General features: G+C 36.7%; 2 protein-coding genes across 3 annotated transcripts in view; both read left to right on the top strand.

Annotated features, from left to right (window-relative positions):
• Window positions 1–20993, top strand: part of PAK2 (p21 (RAC1) activated kinase 2) — a 131285-nt gene that overhangs the window by 73558 nt on the left and 36734 nt on the right. For both annotated transcript variants that reach the window (XM_039250886.1, XM_039250885.1), the window contains exon 2: window positions 9621–9828. In XM_039250886.1, the coding sequence (XP_039106817.1) occupies window positions 9642–9828 (187 nt within the window). In that variant the 5' untranslated portion in view covers window positions 9621–9641. The remainder of the gene's footprint in view (window positions 1–9620; window positions 9829–20993) is intronic.
• On the top strand, window positions 11082–11390 carry LOC120244386 (NADH dehydrogenase [ubiquinone] 1 alpha subcomplex subunit 5-like). Its single transcript, XM_039250891.1, has one exon. It carries the CDS (start codon window positions 11082–11084, stop codon window positions 11388–11390), a length of 309 nt encoding a protein of 102 aa, XP_039106822.1.

Genomic DNA, 20993 nt, shown 5'->3' with positions numbered 1-20993 from the left:
TAAAGAGGCCTACATCTCCCAGTTCATTAGTTCTTTCTTCCACTGAGTCTGCATTCCTTTTTACTTCAGATGTCAACTTCAAATATTCAGGTATTATGTTTTCTTACTGAAAGTTTTTTTTTTTAATTTTTAAATTTAAGAGAGAGAGAGCAGACAAGTGAGCATGAGCAGGGGAAGGGAAGAGAGAGAGAGGGGAAAAAGAATCCCAAGCAGGCTCTGCACTGACAGTAGGCCCGTTGAAGGGCTTGGACTCACGAACCATGAGTTTATGACCTCAGCCAAAGTTGGACACTTAACTGACTGAATCATCCCTTACTGAAAGTTTTGTATGGTGATTTTTCGTATTAGCTTTTTTTCAAGCTTCTTTTTTTTTTTTTTTTTTATTTATTTCTAGGAGAGAGAGAGAGAGACAGCGTGAACAGGGGAGGGTCAGAGAGAGAGGGAGTCACAGACTGAAACAGGCTCCAGGCTCTGAGCTGGCAGTCAGCACAGAGCCCGACGCGGGGCCCGAACCCACGAACCGTGAGATCATGACCTAAGCGAAAGTCGGATGCTTAACCGACTAAGCCACCCAGGCGCCCCTTTTCAAGCTTCTAATACATATTCTGTGTCAAATCATTCCACATCTGTTTCACCAGCCTGTTTTGCCTAATTCTGTCATGGTGCTTTGTTTTGTTTTCTGAATTTTCACTATGAGATGTTCCTTTTCCTTAGAATTTTATCTTTGGGTGTCATCTGAGACCTGTGTTAAAGTTCTTTTCATTTGATTTTGCCATTCAGTAGCATGACCATATTTAATTAAACCTACTTGGGAATTTTGAGGAGCTCAGGTAGGATGAATTCAGACCAAACAACGTATATTTTGTTATTAGGATTTCTCATAGATCCTCTTCCCCAGTCCCCACTCCATAGTATCACTAGACTCAAAATACTGAAAGTTTTCTTGTTCCCTTTGGCCCAGAGGGATTCATTTCTGATTTACTCTTATACAGACTATACGTTTTAGGTCCTGGTCTTATGTGGAAGGGATTTCTATTAGATTTTTTCAGTTGGGGCAGACTTGGTTTTATCACCTAGCCCCTGTGACAGCCATCAGAGTGGAAATTTAAGGACTCCAGGGGTTAGTCAAAGATCTTTCAAGAATAATAAATAGATTGGTAAATTGCTTACTCTCTTACTAGTTTCACTTTGCTTCGGGCTCTGAGGAAATATCCTTTTCATCTTAACTAGCCTATCCTTACTTATCCTTATTTTTATAGATTTGATATGTTATCCGCTCCTTCATTTATTTGAATTTGAAGCAAAGTTTCTTTCCACTTTCCTTCTTTATTCTTTTCCAGTGCCCCAGTTGTGTTTTCTATATCTCTTCCCCATTTTCTTTTCCTTTCTGGCTTTGCTACAAATAGGCCTAATCTTATGGCCATTGCCACCAAATAAAAATACTCCTTTCCTTTTCTTTTGTGAGCTTGCCTTCCATGGCGTGTGTTGTACATTTGAGGTGATTAGGAATATTTTTAATTGATACTTTTTTTCTCTCTCAAAGACTTTAGAGGCTTTTGTGAGGTGGGAGGGGAAGAGAGGCCAGTGGTTTGGGAGCTCATAGCTTATTGAGAGATTGCTAGAAGTCTCATCAAATATTGTTATATTACATTTATAAGGTATTTATGTAAAATGTAAGTAAAAAGTATAAAGCAAGTTGTGCTTTTCAAATCATTTTTTAGCAGTATATGGTTTGTACCCTAGTTGATCCAAGTTAGATTATAAAAAAATTTAATAATTTTTACTAGTTAAGACTGACTAGTTCCAGACACCACTCCTTTTTTACATTTGTTGTATATTTAGCTTCCCCTAGTCTCCTTTAGTAGACAAGTGAGGAATTGTTTGTTTTTGAGTTGTGTCACAGCTAAACAATGGGCCTGTTAGAAGAGTACAGTGTGTTTTGGGCTTTTTGTTTCGCCTACTTGTTTTTCACTGAAAAGTAGTGAAAAGTGAACAGATTTGGAGAGAGGCACTATTTAACATTTTTTTAATAAGACATTTTTGGGTAATGATGGAGTAAAACATTGGCAAATCAGAATTTTATTGTGATCAGTTTTTTATATTTATTGTTTCTGGCTAAAATACAAGACGTAAAGAACCTCATCACATCGTCACTTACTACTTTTTAGGCATTTGACATCATCAGTAGAAGCAATGCACACGAAAAGTAACACTGTTTGATGGAAAAGGATTAAAGACTAAGGCCATGAGTTAGCTATTAGGGGAAAAGTATAAGCCTTTCCAAAGAAATTTTTGGTACTATAGGGTAGTTTATATGTTGTCTAGTGAAATGCTTTTTGACAGAGAACTAATAAATTTAGGAAGAATATTTCTTCTGGTGACAGAGTGTAGTACCATAAATCAGTAAATATTATTGTCTTAATACATGCAAGGATCTGTGTTAAATATTAAAGGAGACCGTACAGTATATAATGATAGTAGTGGTGGTGGTGCCTTTCAGTTGCTTGAAGTCTTGAGCAGGTAAGACACCTAAAATAATAATTAAGGATGCACGGTTGCAACTCATTGCCAGAGAGTCATTTAAAGGTTTTATTTTTAAGTAGTCTCTAGGGGTGCCTGGCTGACACGAAGGAGCTTGTGACTCTTGATCTCGTGATTGTGAGTTTGAGCCCTACACTGGGTATAGAGATTACTTAAAAAATAATGAAGTCTTAAAAAAAAAAAATCTCTACACCCAGAGTAGGGCTTAAACTTATAACCTGGAGATCAAGAGTCCTATGCTCTACTGACTTAGTCAGCCAGATGCCCCAAGAGTGATCCAATATATTAACATGGGTTAAGAAAAAACAGCGTGAGATTGAATTGTTACTGACCTTGAGTTCTGGTCTTAGTTTGTTAGTAATTAGATTCAGCCTACTTATATTTGGGGGTGTTGGTCCTTCACATATAAAATAAGAAAGATGGACCAGATAAATTCAAATCCAGCTTTATTACTCTCTGAATTAGTTTTCCTGTGTTACTTGTATTCAGAGAATGCGAGGGGCTTGTGGGGGTGTGGAGGTATTATTCTTGTTCAGAGGATTTGAAGAATTATTTTGAACAGGGATAGACAGGATTAATCTTACATAGGAAATAATTCTTGCTGAGCATTGAAATATCTGGTTAGATAGAGAAAAGCCCGAAAAAAAATTAAGAATGGAGAAATATATATACAAAGAAAATTCTTTGGTATATTTGGGTAAAATGAGGCAGATGATTTATGTGATGCATTCATATGATATCAGATTGATTCAGTAGTAAACGTCCCTAAATATCAGAGTTTAGTCCACAGTCTGTTGGTTATGGGTAGCTCTGAGCAAAACGTGAATGTATAGAAGCTCTTCAGGAAGCTGGTTAAAGCTTCTAACCTCTTCCTTTGAGCAGCACTTGAAGACATAGATACTAGTTAGAGAAATCCCAAGAATTCCTCAGCTAAGCTGATGTCAGAGTATCAAGGATCGTCATGTTTATATTTACTAAGATCTAATCACTTATGAGGCATATTACTTAGAATTGTTGCTATCATATTTGTCATCTTGAGTAATTTCATTAAGAACATCAGTGACCCATATGTTTAATGTAAAATTTAGAGTTTATTTAGACATGGGTTGCCTGTAAGGTAGTAACATGCTAATTGGGATTTCCTTGAGACAGCTAATTCAACTTTATCTGTAATATATAATCACCAAGAAGAATGTTCTGAAACAAATAATGTATTAGCTCCTCTTTAGTTCTATTGGATTTAATGTGTGCAGCAAATTAAAAAGCTGCTGTGCAGTATATTAAAATAGAGCAGTAAAGAAATTTTTTTGGATGAACACAGTACTTTATATAGAAACGCTGTGTTTGGAAAAGATGAATAAATATGCATCTTTTGCCACCTCAGTAAAACAGTAATTGGGGTATTAGGGTGAAGTGTAGAGCTGGTATGTACTTTAAAGCAGCCAATTCTCAAAGTGTGATCTGTGGTATTATTGGGGTCTGTGAGGTCAAAAATCTATTTTCATAATTATGCTAAGATATTCTTTGCCTTTATTTTTTAATTTACATCCAGGTTAATTAGCATTTAGTACAATAATGATTTGACATTTGCAACACTGGTAAGTAAAACAGCCTGTATTTTAGCACAAATTAAGGCAGTGACCACTTGTAGGGTTTTTTTTAAGCCAGTTTGACTTAAGAATGTACTTCACATTTGCAACTACATGGAATGAACTGAAGGGTATTATGCTAAGCAAAATTAGAGAAAAACAAATATCCTATGGCTTCACTCATATGTGGAATTTAAGATACAAAACAGATGAACATAAGGGAAGCAAAAATAACATTTAAAAAAAAAGGAGGGGGACAAAACGTAACAGCGTCTTAAATACAGAGCAAACTGAGGGTTGCTGGAGAGGTTGTGGGTGGGGGGGATGGGCTAAATGGTAAGAAACATTAAGGAGCAAATTTATTGAGATGAGCACTGGGTATTATATATAGGGGATAGATCACTGGAATCTTCTCCTGAAATCATTATTGCACTAAATGCAAATTAACTTGGATGTAAATTTTTAGAAAAATAAATTAATTAAAACAAAAAAGACTGTACTTCATGAAGTTAATAAAATGTTTAATTTTGTTGTATCCCTTATTTTTATTTTTATTTTTGAGAGGGAGGGCCAGAATCTCAAGCAGGCCCCACACTCAGCGCGGAGCCCGCCCCAGGGCTCCATCTCATGACTGTGAGATCATGAACTGAGCAGAAATCAAAAGTCAGAAGCTTAACTGACTGAACCACCCAGGCACCCCTATATCTTTACTTTTAGGTTCACTTTTAAAGTGTTTTATGTAGCAGGGTGCCTGGGTGACTCAGTTAAGCATCCAACTTTGGCTCAGGTCACGATTTTGTGGTACTTGAATTCGATCCCTGGGTGGAGCGGCTCTGTGCTGTCAGCTCACAGCCTGGAGCGTCTTCGGATTTTGTGTCTCCCTCTCTTTCTGCCCCTCCCCTACTTGTGCTCACTCTCTCTTTCTCTCAAAAATAAATCATTAAAAATTTTTTTTAATATGAGATATTCACATAGCTGAAACTTACTGTTTTAAAGTTACAATTCAGTGGTTTTAAGATATTAAAAAGGTTGTGCAATGTCTGATGTCTAATTCCAGAACTTTTTCATTCCCCAGAAAGAAACTCCATACCCATTAGTAGTCACATCCCATTCCCCTCACCCCTTAGTGACGACTAATCACCTTCTGTCTTTGTGGAAATATTTGCATGTTCTTGACATTTCATATAAATGGAATCATACAGTATGTGGTCTTTTTGTGTCTTTCCTTTTCCACTTATATTTTAAATTTTAAAGGTTCGGCCATGTTGTAGCCTGTATTAGTACTTCACTCCTTTTTGTGGCCAAATATTCCATTGTGTAGATATGCAACATTTTATTTGTCCATCTATTGATGGATATTTTGGTTGTTTTTATCTTTTGGCTATTGTGAATAATGCTATGAGCATGCATATGCAACTTATTTGTGGACATATGTTTTCAGTTCTCTTAGGTATATACTGGGAGTGGAATTGCTAGGTCATACTGTAGGTAATTCTATAATTAACTTTTTAAGGAACTTATTACATAATTCCTTTTTATTTTTATTTATTTATTTTTTTAATGTTTTATTTATTTCTAGGAGAGAGAGAGAGACAGTGTGAGCAGGGGAGGGTCAGAGAGAGAGGGATTCACAGACTGAAACAGGCTCCAGGCTCTGAGCTGGCAGCCAGCACAGAGCCCGACGCAGGGCTCGAACCCACGAACCGCGAGATCATGACCTAAGCGAAAGTCGGACGCTTAACCGACTAAGCCACCCAGGCGCCCCACGTAATTCCTTTTTAAATAGGCTTTTTATTGTGGAATAATTTTAGGTTTGCAGAGATAGTAGATCTCCTGTATAGCTATCACCTATCTTCTCCGAATGTTAATACAAACTCTAAGATGTCTGTCAAAGCAAAGAAGCCAACATTGGTATATTACTGTTAACTAAATTTTAGATTTTATCTGGATTTCACCAGTTTTTCCACTAATGTCCTTTTTTTGTTACATGATATAACATTGTCGTGTTTTCCTTAGACTCCTCTACTCTGTGACAATTTCTCAGCCTTTCTTTGCTTTTCATGTCCTTGATAGTTTTTTTTTAATGTTTATTTTTTAGAGAGACAGTGCACTAGCAAGGGTGGAACAGAGAGAGAGAAAGGGAGACAGAATCTGAAGCAGGCTCCAGGCACCAAGCTGTCAGCACAGAGCCTGACGTGAGTCTCAAACTCACAAACCACAAGATCATGACCTGAGCCAAAGTTGGACGCTTAACCGACTAAGCCACCCAAGTGCCCTTTTAAGGAGTATTGGTCGGGAATTTTTGTAGAATGTCCCTTAATTTGGGTTTCTGATGTTTTTCCCATGATTAGACTGGGGTTTGGACTGGAATTTGAGAAAGAATACCACAGAGGTGAAGTATCTTTCTCATCATATTCGATCAGGTGGTGAGTGACGTCAACATAACTTATTACTGGAGATGTTTAACCTTGATCACTTGGTTAATGCAGTGTTTGCCACATTTTTCCACCATGAAGTTATTTTTCCCTTTCTATACTCTACCCTTTGGAACTGAACTACTAGATCAGCATATACTCAAGTGGGGAAGGAAGTTAAGTTCTAACTCAAAGGAGGGGATATAGCTACAATTATTATTTAGAATTCTTTTATAAGGAAGATTTGGCAACCCACCATTTTATTTATTCATTTGTACTGATATAAAGTGTATATATTTATTTCATGCTTTGGGTTAAATACAATGCTACTTTATTTTTTGCTCCCATCATTCCAGCATTGGCTTTTGGGAACCCTTTCCTGTGTCCCTTATCCTTTTAAGTACTTCTTTACCTTCTGATAATATAAGATACTCTAGGGTCATCCTTATTTTCCCTGTCCCAGGCCTAGAACCAGCCATGTCTTCAAGGATCCCTAATGTACTGTTAAGTAATTCAATTTGCCCAGGGTCACACACTTAGATAAATGATGAAACCAGGATTCCAACCAAGGAATCTGATTCTTCAACCCATGCTTTTAATCATAACATTGGACAGCATGCAACTGAAGGTGCACTGGCAGTTTCTAGTCATATTCCATCTGTGAGCCAGTCTTAAGGATACAGTTGGTAGTCAGTTTACACTAAATAATTATTGTACCCTGTTCTATATTGATTTTTTTTAATCAGCTGTAATTACAATCAAGCTAAAAATTACTTGTTAGCCATGCCTAATGACTTAATATTTTGGTGCATTTCTTTCTTTAAATGCATGTAAATGTATTTTGAAATTTTGTTATTATCCTAATTTTTAAATATGCACAAATATAGAACATTTACAGTTTTACCAAAATCTGAACGTGCGGTGTCTGTTGTAACTGGAGATTAAGATGAAAGTGAGCTGCTGTAGAGTCGTTCTGTTTTGCCTTGATGTTATGGTCACATAAGAGATAAACATCTGTATTGATTTATCATGTTCTCAAGTAATCCTCCAAGTATTGTTACTAAGCCTTATCTTTCTTCCATTTCTAGCAATAGATAAGTCCTCTCTGGTGATGCACACCTGACAGTCCACGCTTAAGAACAGCCAGAGCTGCATCTCACTCCAGAGCAAACAAACCCCATGTGATGTGACCACTTGGTTTGGAAGAATCATCTGACTAGGGCCTCTGCATCACTTTCTTAGATTCCACCCCCATTTCTTCCTTTGGCCACCCATATTAATTTTACTTCAAGAGATCTTTCTCACACACACAGATCTTTTTTTACTCTCTTCTCCCAGCCTTTCTCTAGCTAGTTATCCCCAGAAAAGTTTATTTTCCCCCTTTACATTCTCTTCTTCCTCTTTTGTAGGCTGAAAAGTAACTGTCATTATGGTAGGTAAAATGGTTATTTTTTAACTGTCATTATGGCAGATATACAGTGGTTCTGGGGTGCCTGGGTGGCTCAGTCGGTTAAGCGTCCAGACTCTTATTTCCACTCAGGTCATATCTCACAGTTTGAGCCCTACATTGGGCTCTATGCTGACTCTGCAGAGCCTGCTTGGGATTCTCTCTCACTCTCTCTCTCAGCCCCTCTCCTGCTCATGCTCTCTCTGTCTCCCTCAAAATAAAACTTTAAAAAGTTATTTAACTGACTCTCTCTCTCCTTCCCTCCTTCCCTCTCCCTCTGGCCCTCTCCTCCACTCGCATGTGTGTTCTCTCTCTCAAATAAAAATTTTTTAAATTTATTTTTAATTTTATCTACATATAGTTGGTGTTATTTACATTGTATATATACAGAGTTTTGTGCACTTACATGCATTAAGTAGCTATAATAAAATCAGGATCTAATTACCAATCGAAATCTTGTTTAGTAGGGAGATGTGTTGTGTCCTAATGTATACTTCTATATCAGACCTCATCTAGAAGTTAGGCATACCCTCCCCTTTACTGCTGACTTTAAATGTGTATAATCCACTTTTTGTAAAAGTCCTAAAATACATAAATATATATGTAAATACATATGTAAATAAGGTTTCTGTGATACTAATGTTTATATACAGTTTATATATATATATATATATATATATATATAGACAGAGTTTATATATAGAGAGAGAATTTACATATATATATATAGACAGAGTTTATATATATATAGATAGAATTTATATATACATAGACAGTTTATATATATATATAGGGTTAATGTTTTCCACTGAATTAGTCATGTGGATTAAGTGGGGTTACTTAACTGCCTGGACAAGGCATTACAGGATGACAGAAACTTGGGATTTGGCCATACTCTGGTTTTGAGCCAAAGTCTGGATTTACTTTTGAACTAGATCAAGTTCTGTGGGACTGTCTGCAAAGCTTGCAAGAGACTAACACAAGTGGTTAGAATGTTAAATTTTCATAGAAACCAAATTTTACATCAGTGGCATATCCTCATTCTTTAGGAGAGTTTATATGAAGGATAAGTTGTAATCACAAGACTAGGGAACCATGGAATCAGTTTCTTTGAAATAAGTGGTGTTGGTTGATATATTTAATAGCAAGCATTCTATCTCTGCTAAAGAAATGGACCTGTCAGGCACCTGCCCTTTGATTAGCCATTTAGAATATAATCTTCCTCTTTGGAATTCTCTCTTTCTTCTTCTTTTTTTTTTTTTAAGACTCCCATGTTGTGTGTCATTTCATTGGAATATTTACTCTTAGAATTGATTGATTAGGTGAATACCTTTTGCTATGTTAGTATTGCCATGCTTTCCCAAAACTTACCATAGTCCTCTCAGTTGGACATGGCTTTTCAAACATTCCCTCATGTAGCCATTTACCACCTTTGTTAGGGGAGATTACCTGTATTAATAACCAATTTTGTCTCTTACTCATTGAGTTTTACAGAGTTTGCAAATTTCACTCTAAATGGATAACATTTTCTAATTCAGAGTTGGAAAGAGGACAGTTATTACTGTTACTGCTTGTCTGTAAAATTTATACCTTGTTACTGACGGTATGATTTTTGCCTATCTATTTCAGGCCACATCATAATTCCGAATCATGTCTGATAACGGAGAACTGGAAGACAAGCCTCCAGCACCTCCTGTGCGGATGAGCAGTACCATTTTTAACCCTGGTGGCAAAGACCCTTTGTCAGCCAATCACAGTTTGAAACCTTTACCCTCTGTTCCAGAGGAAAAAAAGCCCAGGAATAAAATCATCTCTATATTCTCAAGCACAGAGAAAGGTAAATAGCTACAGTTTCTTCACAAGTCTTGGTTATTATTATTATTATTATTGTTTTTTTAATGTGTATTTTTGAGAAAGAGAGCAGTGGGCGGGGGGACGGGGAGGCAGAGAGAGAAGTATACAGAGAATCCAAAGTGGTCTCTGAGCCCAACATGGAGCTTAAATCCATGAACTGTGAGATCTTTACCTGAGCTGAAGTCAGACACTCAACCAACTAAGCCATCCAGGGATCCCACTAGTCTCAGTTATATTTTATGTTACCGATTTTGGTATCTTTTTTTTTCAATTATGATATCTTTTAATTAAAGTTTAACAATATGTTAATATTTTTATGGTGAGAACGATAACAGATCTAAGAAAACAATTGATGGTGGTATGTAGATACTATTAGAAAGGCTAGTTTCTCTTAACCTCTGATAGTAAAGAATAAAACTAAGTTTTTTACTCATCTACTTGGTATATCGAATAAGTTTCTGTAATCCTCTCCTTCATTTTTTAAGACTTGGGCCATAGTTTATAGCTTCCCAACATGAATGAGATTTGGAGATTTGAGAAAGAACTAATTAAGAGAGTTTCTGATTTTTCAGTAGTAGTAATACTTAGTACTGTCTCTTTATCTTGTATTCTGAGGCAGCACTTGTGATCAGTACATTAATGTGTCTTCTGCAGACATGAGTCTAGTACAAGGTTTCTCAGTCTCAGTAAGATTGACATTGGGGGCCAAATAACTTTGATGCAGGGATCTATCTTGTGCATTATAGAACATCCTATAAGCCATTCCAGTAGCACCTCCCACCCAGTTTTGACAACTAAAAATGTCTCCAGACATTGTCAGATATCCTCTGCAGCGCAAAATCACCTCCAGTTAACAACCACTGGCCTAGTCACACAAGCTGGTTTGAAAACTCTTAAGTAGTCATCTCAGATAAATTGAAGTCACTAAATTTGTTTTGGTGCCAAACCTAAGGAAAGAACTTGTGGTTTTCAGAGCTTTATGGATTTTAGAATTAGATGGGGATTATGGACTGGTAATGGATTTTAGAGTAAGAATTGTAAGAATTAGAGATTAGTTTATTTAATTACATTAAGTATGACTGTATGGCTCTAATAGCTAATGATAGATATAAGTGTAGATAAAGATATATTTCTACTTATATAGATAGCCAAGTTAACATGGAGAAGGAAATCCAAGTGGAAGAAGAGTAGTGCTTTGTACATAATAGTAAATATATAGGGCCTGTAGGTGTGGTCATGGCAGGTGTACTGAAGAAGACCACTGGCCTTATGCAGTTGGCTTTGTGTAAGAGGCCACAGGAGAGGCTAAGAATACTGTACACAAAGATTCTTGATGTTCTTGATCAAATTCCTAAAAATGCAACATATAGAAAGTGTACAGAACAGATTACAAATGAGAAATTGAGTATGGTTAAAGTGGAACCAGATGTTAAGAAATTAGAAGACCAACTTCAGGGTGACCAGCTAGAAGAGGTGATTTTTCAGGCTGAAAATGAATTAAGTCTGGCAAGAAAAATGATACAGTGTTTCCATGGGAGCTTTTAGTGGAAGACCTTCCTACCAACCAATGGAAATGGCCAATATAATCATCATTAAATGACTATTGTGTTGATGGGGAATTAATATAATTAAATGTTCTATTAAAAAGGTTTCCATATTATTGACATCTTATAGTCAAGAAAACTAATACAGGACATATTTAAGAGACTTGTTAAAATTGATGACTCTGGTAATAAGGATTTATAAATCCATTTTTGATATGTAAAGCCTTCATTTAGATTATTTCAAAGATGGTTTTCCTAGATTTTGTTGTTGTTGTTGTTTGTTTTTAACAGAGAGGTTAACAGATTTGAAAGTTAATTGGAAAAATTCCTATAGATTTTCAGTGCAGAGGCCATAATTGAAATGTGAAGTCATTTTAGTGTCTTTATATCATTTCATTGTTTTTATCCTGAAAAAAGCAGGAAAGGTATTTAATTATTATTGTTTAGACATATTTATAGGTCACTGAAGTGAAGTAGTAAGAGTAAAAACCATCAAATGATAAGGTGAAGAAATTCGTTTGGTATTTCAAAGAAAGATTTCGTATTTGCTGTAGTAATTGGGAAAACTTTTCCTTTTGTCTCATTTACAGAAGTTAGCTTTCTGTTCCTTAGCCTTGAGTTTTCTTAATCAACCAGAGTACATCAGGATAGATATTGAATTTATGTAAAAGAAGAGACATCAAGAGTCCGTAAAATTTATCTGGTATGTTGGATAGGCTTACATTCAGAACATCTTTGTCATACACCCAGAAACTCTCATAATTTCCACTCAGAAACTCTTATAATTTCCACTAAGTTCCCAGTATGAGCTCAGTTGGGTATCAAACCAAAGATAAATGCTATTCAAGGAAAGAAACAGTTGGCATAAATTACTTTTCATATGTCCTCACCATTCATTCCTAGATACTGTCATTTCTAAATACTTAAATTTGATATTTTCTGACTTCAAAGATAGTATTTTTGTGTGTGTTTGTACGCATATGTGTGTGTGTTTTGCTACCCCGTGTTACAAAGCAAAATCAATCCAGAATTTTCAGAATGAGAAAACTATTTTTTTCCAATATATTTCTCCCCTTACCCATAAGCTGAGTGGTAAATAAATAATAAATGAAAAAATAATAGATATACATTTTACTTGAGAGTTAAGAATACATAATCAGTGGGGCGCCTGGGTGGCTTAGTCGGTTAAGCGTCCGACTTTCGCTTAGGTCATGATCTCGCGGTTCGTGAGTTCGAGCCCCGCGTCGGGCTCTGTGCTGACTGCCAGCTCGGAGCCTGGAGCCTGTTTCAGTCTGTGACTCCCTCTCTCTCTGACCCTCCCCTGCTCACGCTGTCTCTCTCTCTCTCTCTCTCTCTCCTAGAAATAAATAAAACATTAAAAAAAAAAAAAAACAGATAGTCACTGGTGACTTTCTAAAAAAAAAAAAAAAAAGAATACATAATCAGTAAAAATTTACGTAGATTGAAATGTACAAAAATTAACTGTACAGTTTTGACCAGTGGATACACCTGTGGAAGCCATAATCGTTTTATCAATATATCACATTATACACCATTTTTATCTCCCTAGAACTCATTCATACCCTCTCTCAATCTGTTCCTTCCCTCCTTTAAGGAAATTCCTATCTGACTTTTTCACCTTTGATCAATTTAGCCTGTTTTAGAACTTCATGTAAATAGAATCTTACTTCAATTTTTTAGTTTTATGGTGATAACATACACACAAGAGTATAGTATAGTGTATATATTTTAATAAAACATGCTTCTACCTATACCCCATCCTAGAATTTTATCAATACCTCTGAAGCCCCCATCTGCCACACCCATCTTCTCTCTTTTCTCCACCTCCCACCGATATCCACCATCTTGAATTCTGCAGTTTTTTTATCCCTTGCTTTTTATTATAATTTTACAATATAATATCCCCAAATAATGTGTGGTTTAGACTTGCCTTTTGGGGAACATTTTATAAATGGAGTCATAATGTATGCTTTTTTCCAGGACTTACATTTTACATTTTCACTCAACTTAATGCTTTTTTAAAAAAAATTTTACAATTTATTTTTGAGAGAGAGAGACAGAGTGCAAGCAAGGGAGGGGCAGAGAGAGAGGCAGACACAGAATTTGAAGCAGGCTCCAGGCTCTGAGTTGTCAGCACAGAGCCTGATGTGGGAGCTCAAACCCACGAACCGCAAGATCATGACCAGAGCCAAAGTCGGACGCTTAACCAACTGAACCACCCAGGCACCCCTCACCTTTATGCTTTTGAGATTCATTTTGGTATACATAATTATAGTTCATTTTCACTGCTGATGTTGTCATACGTAGCTGTGTTTTGTTCATTTTCACTGATGTATATTAGCACACTGTATAAATATACGGCAATTTATTTAGCCAGCCTCCTATCAGTAGACATTTGGGTTACTTTCATGAACAATGCTGCTGTATGGGTAATCTTGAGGGCATGTGCAAGTATTTCTCTAGGGCAATGCTTATTAAGCACAGAGCCTGACATGAGGCTTGAACTCATGAACTGGGAGATCATGACCTGAGAGATCATGACCTGAGCCAAAGTCAGAGGCTTAACTGACTGAGCAAAAAGTTTTTTCATGAATTCATGAAACTTTTGTTTCAGTTATGTGTATATTAGATCAAAATTTAAAACGTATTGGTGTGGGCCTTGGCCAAAGATACAAAAGTTGCTCAGAGATGGATACTTGGGAGTAAAATTGTAGGGTTACAGGGTATTCCCATGTTTGACTTGACTGGGTTTGTCAGATTGCTTTCTAACGTCTTTTTTTAATGTTCATTCTCACCCACAGAACATGAATATTCCTATTGCTGAATATCCTTGCAGATCCTATTTTACAGGACTTTAATTTTTGCCACCTTGGGAAGTATGAGATAGTATCTCATTTAGGGTTTAATTTGCATTTCCCTGAGGACTTGGGAAATTCTTTTTCATATGTAAATTTCCCATTTATTTGTATTTTCTGTTAAAACTTTTCCTCAATCCATTTTTCTACAGAGTTGCTTTTTCCTTCTTTTTAATCAAAATTTAATGTCTGTATACTAATCCTTTGTCAGTTAAATGTTATTAAACACAATTTTTGAAGTGGTGATTTGCCTTTCACCTCTCAGTAATAATCTTTTGTTGAATAGAAGTTACTAATTTTGGTGTAGTTGAATTGATCAATTCCTTTATCATTTGAGCTTTTTGTATGTTAAGAAATCTTTGCCAAACTATGGGTCAAAGATGTTTTCTTAGGTTTTTCTAAAGGTTTAACAGTATGTGTTTTATAATTTAAACCCTTGAAATGTCTGGATTTATTTTTGTGTATGTGTAAAGAGAGATCCATTTTCACTTTTATTTTTTTTTTTTGCAGTGTCGCCAACCTTTCATTGAAACTTTCATCATTTCCCCACTGACCTGCCATACTAGCCATTATCTGTCAGGTTTCCAAGTGTGCCAGGGTCTGTTTCTCTGTTGTCTAATTTACTGCGTTGGCTTATTTGTACCTGAACCAATACTGTACTGTCTTAATTATTGTAGCTTATAATTCTTAATACTTGACAGAGCAAATCTGCTACTGGGTTCTTCGGTTCTTCTTTATGATCCTTTGGCCCTTTCCTCTTCTCTATAAATTTTAAAATTTGTTTATCACATACTTAAAAAAAAAAAAAAAACACCTGCTGATGTTATAGAGCAAGATGGGAAAAATTGCATTCAGCTTTGTGGTTAAGAGTAGAGCACCTGCAGGGGTCTCTTTGTGTTGCCTAGTTGTAAAGAGAGGAGAAAGACAGATGGAATGTTTGGAGGGTAGGGTGCTCCCTAATTCCTCTTATTCCATGGGGTTCTTCCCTCCCTTTCCAACCCAGCCTCCTGCACTTTTGCTTCTTCCTGGAAGCTGACACTTCCTACATAAGTGTGACCTTAAGCTTTGAGGGTTAGGAAGGGAGAACCCTGTGCGTGTGTGTGTGCACACACATTTGTGCTTCTGTGAACACAGAAATCTACCTGCTTAGCCATTCCCAACACTCTGAACTGACATTCTCCTGCCTACATTCTTAGTGACTGTTTCTTTCCCATAGTTTTATCTGAATTGCTTTTCATCTTTAGGCATTCCTCACTGATTTTATTCCATGATAAATAAAGAGATTTGACCTAGAAGAGGAGGGCTACAGTATGTGGTTAGTCTGTCATCTTGAAAACAGAGTCTAGAAAGGAAGAATTGTATTTTTTTAAAAAAATCATAATTACCCTAAGATTTTTGCCACCTCTAATGTAAAGCCTAATCTAGAAGTACTCATTTTACTCAAATTTACATCCCTTATTGATGTCCTTACTAACAGGCAGCTAACGTTTTTGTTTGGAAAAAAAAAAAAAGACTAGACTACCTTCAGTGATTCATTATTGGTTAATAATCAGTGTCACTGGAAGAGTTAAGAAAATTAGAAATTATATTTTTTATACTCTTTTTTCTAAAATTTTTATTCCTTTTTGAGAGGGAGAAAGTGCTAGCAAGCGGAGGAGGGGGGCAGGAGACAGAGGATCCAAAGGGATAGCAGCGAGCCTGATGTGGGATTCGAATTCACAAACCATGAGATCATGATCCACGCTGAAGTCAGACGCTCAACTGACTGAGCCACCCAGGTGCCCCTAGAAATTATACTTTTTATGACAACTTGATGGAACAGATCTCTTCACATTTTGATACATATATATGTACCCTGTGAGTCATCAGGGATAATGATAAGCAAAGCAGATGGTGTCCCTGCCCTCATGACATACCAAAAACTGTAACATAAAGTTACAAACTATGAAAAGTGGTAATAGGATTAGTATAAGCCATCTGTGCTATCTGGGAAGGCTTCCTAAGGAAGTGACAATAGACGTGAAGACCAAAGAATGAATAAGTGAAAATAGGAAGATTTGATAGTTGAATGTATGTTCTGTGCCTAGAAAAGAGTTTCAGTGGCCCAGCTACAGGAGAAATCATAGCTTATTCATGGAGCTGAGTATGGTGCAGTTTGACTCGAAAGCAAAGAGGGGAAAGAATAATATCATGATGTATGGAGGAAACTACCTACAGCAGAAGCAGCTGGAGGAGTGGGCAGGGAGCAGGTCATAAAGAGCCTTGTGCTCCATGCTCTAGAGCTCAGATTTTATCCTGTTTCCTAGGGAACCATTATAGAATTTTAAACATGGGCAAGACATGGACACATTTCTGTCTTAAATAGGAGAGACTAGTAGCAGTCTAGAAAATAGGTTTTGTTAGAGGCCTAAGACTGAAGCTGGAAGCTAGTTAGGAGAATTTTGTGGTAGTCCAGGTGAGAAATGGCTTAACAGGTCTAGTAGTTTTGTTAATAAAAATGGGAATGAGCCACTATCTTGGCTCATTTTTAAGAGCTCTATTCAGTTAGTGTTGAATGGTATAGTACTTATTAACCAAGGCAATTTTCTAGTTATTCAGTCTGTATGCACCTTTACTTCTGGTGAGTGATGATACTCTGGTTTTTCTTCAGATCGTATAAATCTTTTGCCTTTTACTTTACTTCTGGTGAGTGATGAAGATGATAGAACTGTGAATATACCTTCTTTTTTTTTTTTTTTAATGTTTTACTTTATTTCTAGGAGAGAGACAGCGTGAGCAGGGTAGGGTCAGAGAGAGAGGGAGTCACAGACTGAAACTCTGGCAGTCAGCACAGAGCCCGACGCAGGGCCAAACATTGAATTCTAAGTTTAATAAGAGTAGTCTATACCCCTCTTCCTATTTTCTAGAGAATACTCTTCTTTGTCATGAAATAAATTTAGTTTCACTTATTTGAAGTTGTTCCGGGTCAGAGGAACAAAGGGCTAATCACTGATTCTGTTAGAGTAGAATAGAAGAGTCTTCCTTTTAAGGAGATGGGGCGTGGGATGGGGTTTAGATTAGACTCTAGCTCAAATGTAGCCTAAAAGGTAATGGCCTTAAAGAATGTGGCAGTGACTTACAGTTCTTTTTAAGTACCTTCTGTGTAACACATGACTCGGGGGCCCCACCCTTTGGCTGACAGTTGCTGCTGGCCTGCTTGTTTTGTTCTCTAATGACAAAGTTGTGGGTTTTATTTCTGAAAGAAAGAGTTCCTTTCTCTGATCCAATACTTCCCACCTAGTGATCCAGTTGCCTGGTGGACATCTATAGATAGAGGATTGTGGGGGTTTTGTTGGTGGTGGTCCTTGTAGTTCTTGGTTTCCAGAGTTATAAAGGAATGATTCTATTTATGTAACAATATCCTTCCAGCACGTTGTTTGATTTGAGACATGCTTCACTATTTTTTTATAGATATTTTTTTAAATCTCTCCTTTCCTGAGAAAACTAAGATACAGGGAGTATGTGTATGTATGTATGTGTGTTATATAAAAACAAATGGAATTAAACAGATTTTTAGGATATTGAGTCATTTCTTTTATAGTGGATTAATGTATGTAAATGTTTTAAGTTCTTCTTGTTTTTATTTCTTTAACTTTTTATTCTATAGTTCTAATACATATGAAACTTCTTTTATATATGTCTCTACACTCAGCTTTCCCAAATTAAAAAATATGGCTGCATCTTAGACACAAGTGGAACCGGGAATCCTCTTGCTATATGTCTTGTCTTTGTTGTAGAGAGAGAGTACAGGTTTGGGAGAGGGGCAGAGGAAGAGAGAATTTTAAGCAAGCTCCACACTTAGCATGGAGTCCGACGTGAGGCTCGATTCCACAACCCTGGGATCATGACCTGAGCCAAAATGAAGAAGCAGACACTTCACTGACAGAGCCACCCAGGCACCCCAAACAGATTTTTTTTTCTTAAATATGTTCTTAGTTTCTTTCTTTCTTTCTTTCTTTCTTTCTTTCTTTCTTTCTTTCTTTCTTTCTTTCTTTCTTTCTTTCGAGAGAACGAGTAGGAGAGAGGCAGAGAGAGAGGGAGAGAGAGAATCACAGGCAGGCTCCTTACTGTTAGTGCAGAGCCTGACACGGAGCTCAATCGCACAATTCTGAGATAATGGCCTGAGCCGAAATCAAGAGTTGGACACCTAACTGATTGAGCCACCCAGGCACCCACCCTAAAGCAGATTTTTTTTAAATTTTTTAACATTTATTTATTATTGAGAAACAGAGACAGAGCATGAGTATGGGAGGGACAGAGAGAAGGGGACAAGCAGATTTTATTTAAAAGAAAAGGAGGGGCACCTGACTGGCTCAGTCAGAAGAGCATGCGACTCTTGATCTCGGGATTATGAGATAAAGCCCCATGTTGATTGTAGAGATTACTTAAAAATAAAATCTTTTTTTAAAAAGGAAGTTTTAAAAGGAGAGGAAACAAGTACTTTTATAGTATGTGAAATTATGTTTTCATAATTTCATATAAAAAGTAAACTATTAGTTTATAGTTGATTAATAAATGTTTCTTCCTATATTCAGGATACTGACTTAGAAGTCTAGGGACTTATAAAGAGAAATAGAAGGTGTAATCTCAGAATACTCCTAGTGCAGTGGAAAATGAGAAATTTTTGGTTTTGGGTTTTTTATTTTTTTAAGTCTTTTTATTTTGAAAGAGACAGAGCATGGTGGGGAGGGACAAGAGAGGGAGAGAGAGAATCCCAAGCAGGCTCCATGCTGTCAGTGCAGAGCCCAAAGCAGGGTTCAATCTCAAAAACTGCTAGGTCCTGACCTGGGCCCAGATCAAGTTTTGGACACTTAACCGAATGCTTAACTGAGCTACCCAGACACCCCTAAAGATTGTTTGTGATAGATGGAATAGTGCATTTCAGTAAAGAGAGCAAAATTTATACTAGGCTTTAACAGTTGCATTTCCCTCTGCTCCTTGCCACACTTAATGTACCCTCTTATAAATAAGTATTCTACATATCAAGGAGACCTAGAAAGGAGATGGACATTTGAGCACAAATCTGTCATCACTGGTCAAAAATACATATATTTCCTACAAATACTAGGTCAGTAGCATCTAGTAAACAAAAAATAGTATACAGTAACATCCAATTGTAGATATGCAGACCTATCAGACAACACAACTTTTAACTCTTTGTTACTAAGAGAATTTTCTGGTTAACAAAACAAATTGACCACATACTTCTATTTGCTGTCCCTCCCCAGACCCAAGTAAAGTGACTGTTAAAAAAATTTTTTTTAATATCGTAAGGGCAAAATGAATAGAAGAAGAGACAGTAGTGCACAAAAGGGATTTCAGTACATACTTGGAAGATAGAAGGGTGGAAAAATAGCAGCTGACTAAACTGAACAGATGAAGACCTATACTAAGTGTTCACAGAGGGAACGTCTGTGAGAAGTGAATCTTGTAAAAATCTCAGAGGCTCAGAATTTAGAGGTACACAACATCATGTGTGGTGGGGTGGGGGAGCTATAATACACAAGCTGAAAATGGGTGGTGGGGAATTAGTTGAAAATCTGTGTAGGTGTCAGAGGCCACTTAGGACCCCTTTTTTATCCTGTTCAGCCAATGATATGCTGTTAAGTCCCATCTTCTGGTAGAACAAAAGAATACAAAAGGATGTATTTGAGGAGAAATTGAACCTCAAAGGCCCCTCATTCTTGTTGGAGGAGTCAGTGAAAGGCGTAGCACCAGAATAAGAAAAGTAAATTCAATGTAAGTTAACGTACTAAAACTTCTTTCCTCTGCCCTGCTTTCAGCATACTTGTAGCTTGGCTCAAAACCCTCAGACTAGAGATTGGAATATTTTTCTCTGGGTAAAAAGAATGCCCTGAGCGGGGAGTGTAGGTACCCCCCATCCCCATCTTTAATGAAAAGTCTGACTTATCTCCCAGTTAACTTTTTAATACTTCGCTGTATGAAGAAAACCAGTGTATGCACACAAGTAAACTATATAATGTTCAAAGAGAAGATAAATGGCATCCACGAAACAAGGAAAGTATTCTCAGAGAAAGAACGATCAGAAAACAATGAGAAACAGTTCTTGGAATGTCAACATTTAAGATTACCAAAACAAACAAAAGATAATTAGTAGGTGGAAGATTGGAAGATAGTCAAGAAAATTTTCCCAGATTATTAAAAATACAAAGATGAGAAAATATAACAGAAGATCAGACCAAGATGTTCCTGATCTAACTCATAATGAACAAAGAAAATAAAATGAAATAATCAAATAAATAACAGAAGAAAATTCCCAGATCTGAAAAATATAATTTCCAGATGGAAATGCCTCACCAGGTACTCAGCACAATGAAAGAATAAAGACCATATCAAATCATATCATCCTGAAGTTTCACAATAATACAGCTAAGACATCAAAACCTGTTACATCTACAGTCCAAATGGAGTAACAGTGACCAGATTTACCCCTCCACCTGAAAGAACTAAAACACACTGGGTGGAAAATATACAAAACAGAGGTTTTCATGAGACTATACATCAAGTAAAAAAGAAAAGCAATCCCTAAGAGATAGGAAATGATTGAGGTGAGTCCTACAACTGACCCAGCGTACTTCCTGGAGAGAGTTGCCAGGCTGCGGCACAGGAAGGGAAAACTAGAGCTGAGAAACAGAGCTGGGAGTTGGGAGATGTCAAGGCGGCTAGTT

Source organism: Hyaena hyaena, unplaced genomic scaffold (genome assembly GCF_003009895.1).
Source record: "Hyaena hyaena isolate Hyena2069 unplaced genomic scaffold, ASM300989v1 scaffold_382, whole genome shotgun sequence".
NCBI lineage: Eukaryota > Metazoa > Chordata > Mammalia > Carnivora > Hyaenidae > Hyaena > Hyaena hyaena.
Note: the sequence above shows the minus strand (reverse complement) of the source record. Positions and strands in the feature narration are given on the sequence as shown.

Bases quoted from the DNA above. Each gene is read 5' to 3' on its own strand.
- LOC120244386 (XM_039250891.1), top strand. From the start codon at position 11,082: ATGGCAGGTGTACTGAAGAAGACCACTGGCCTTATGCAGTTGGCTTTG.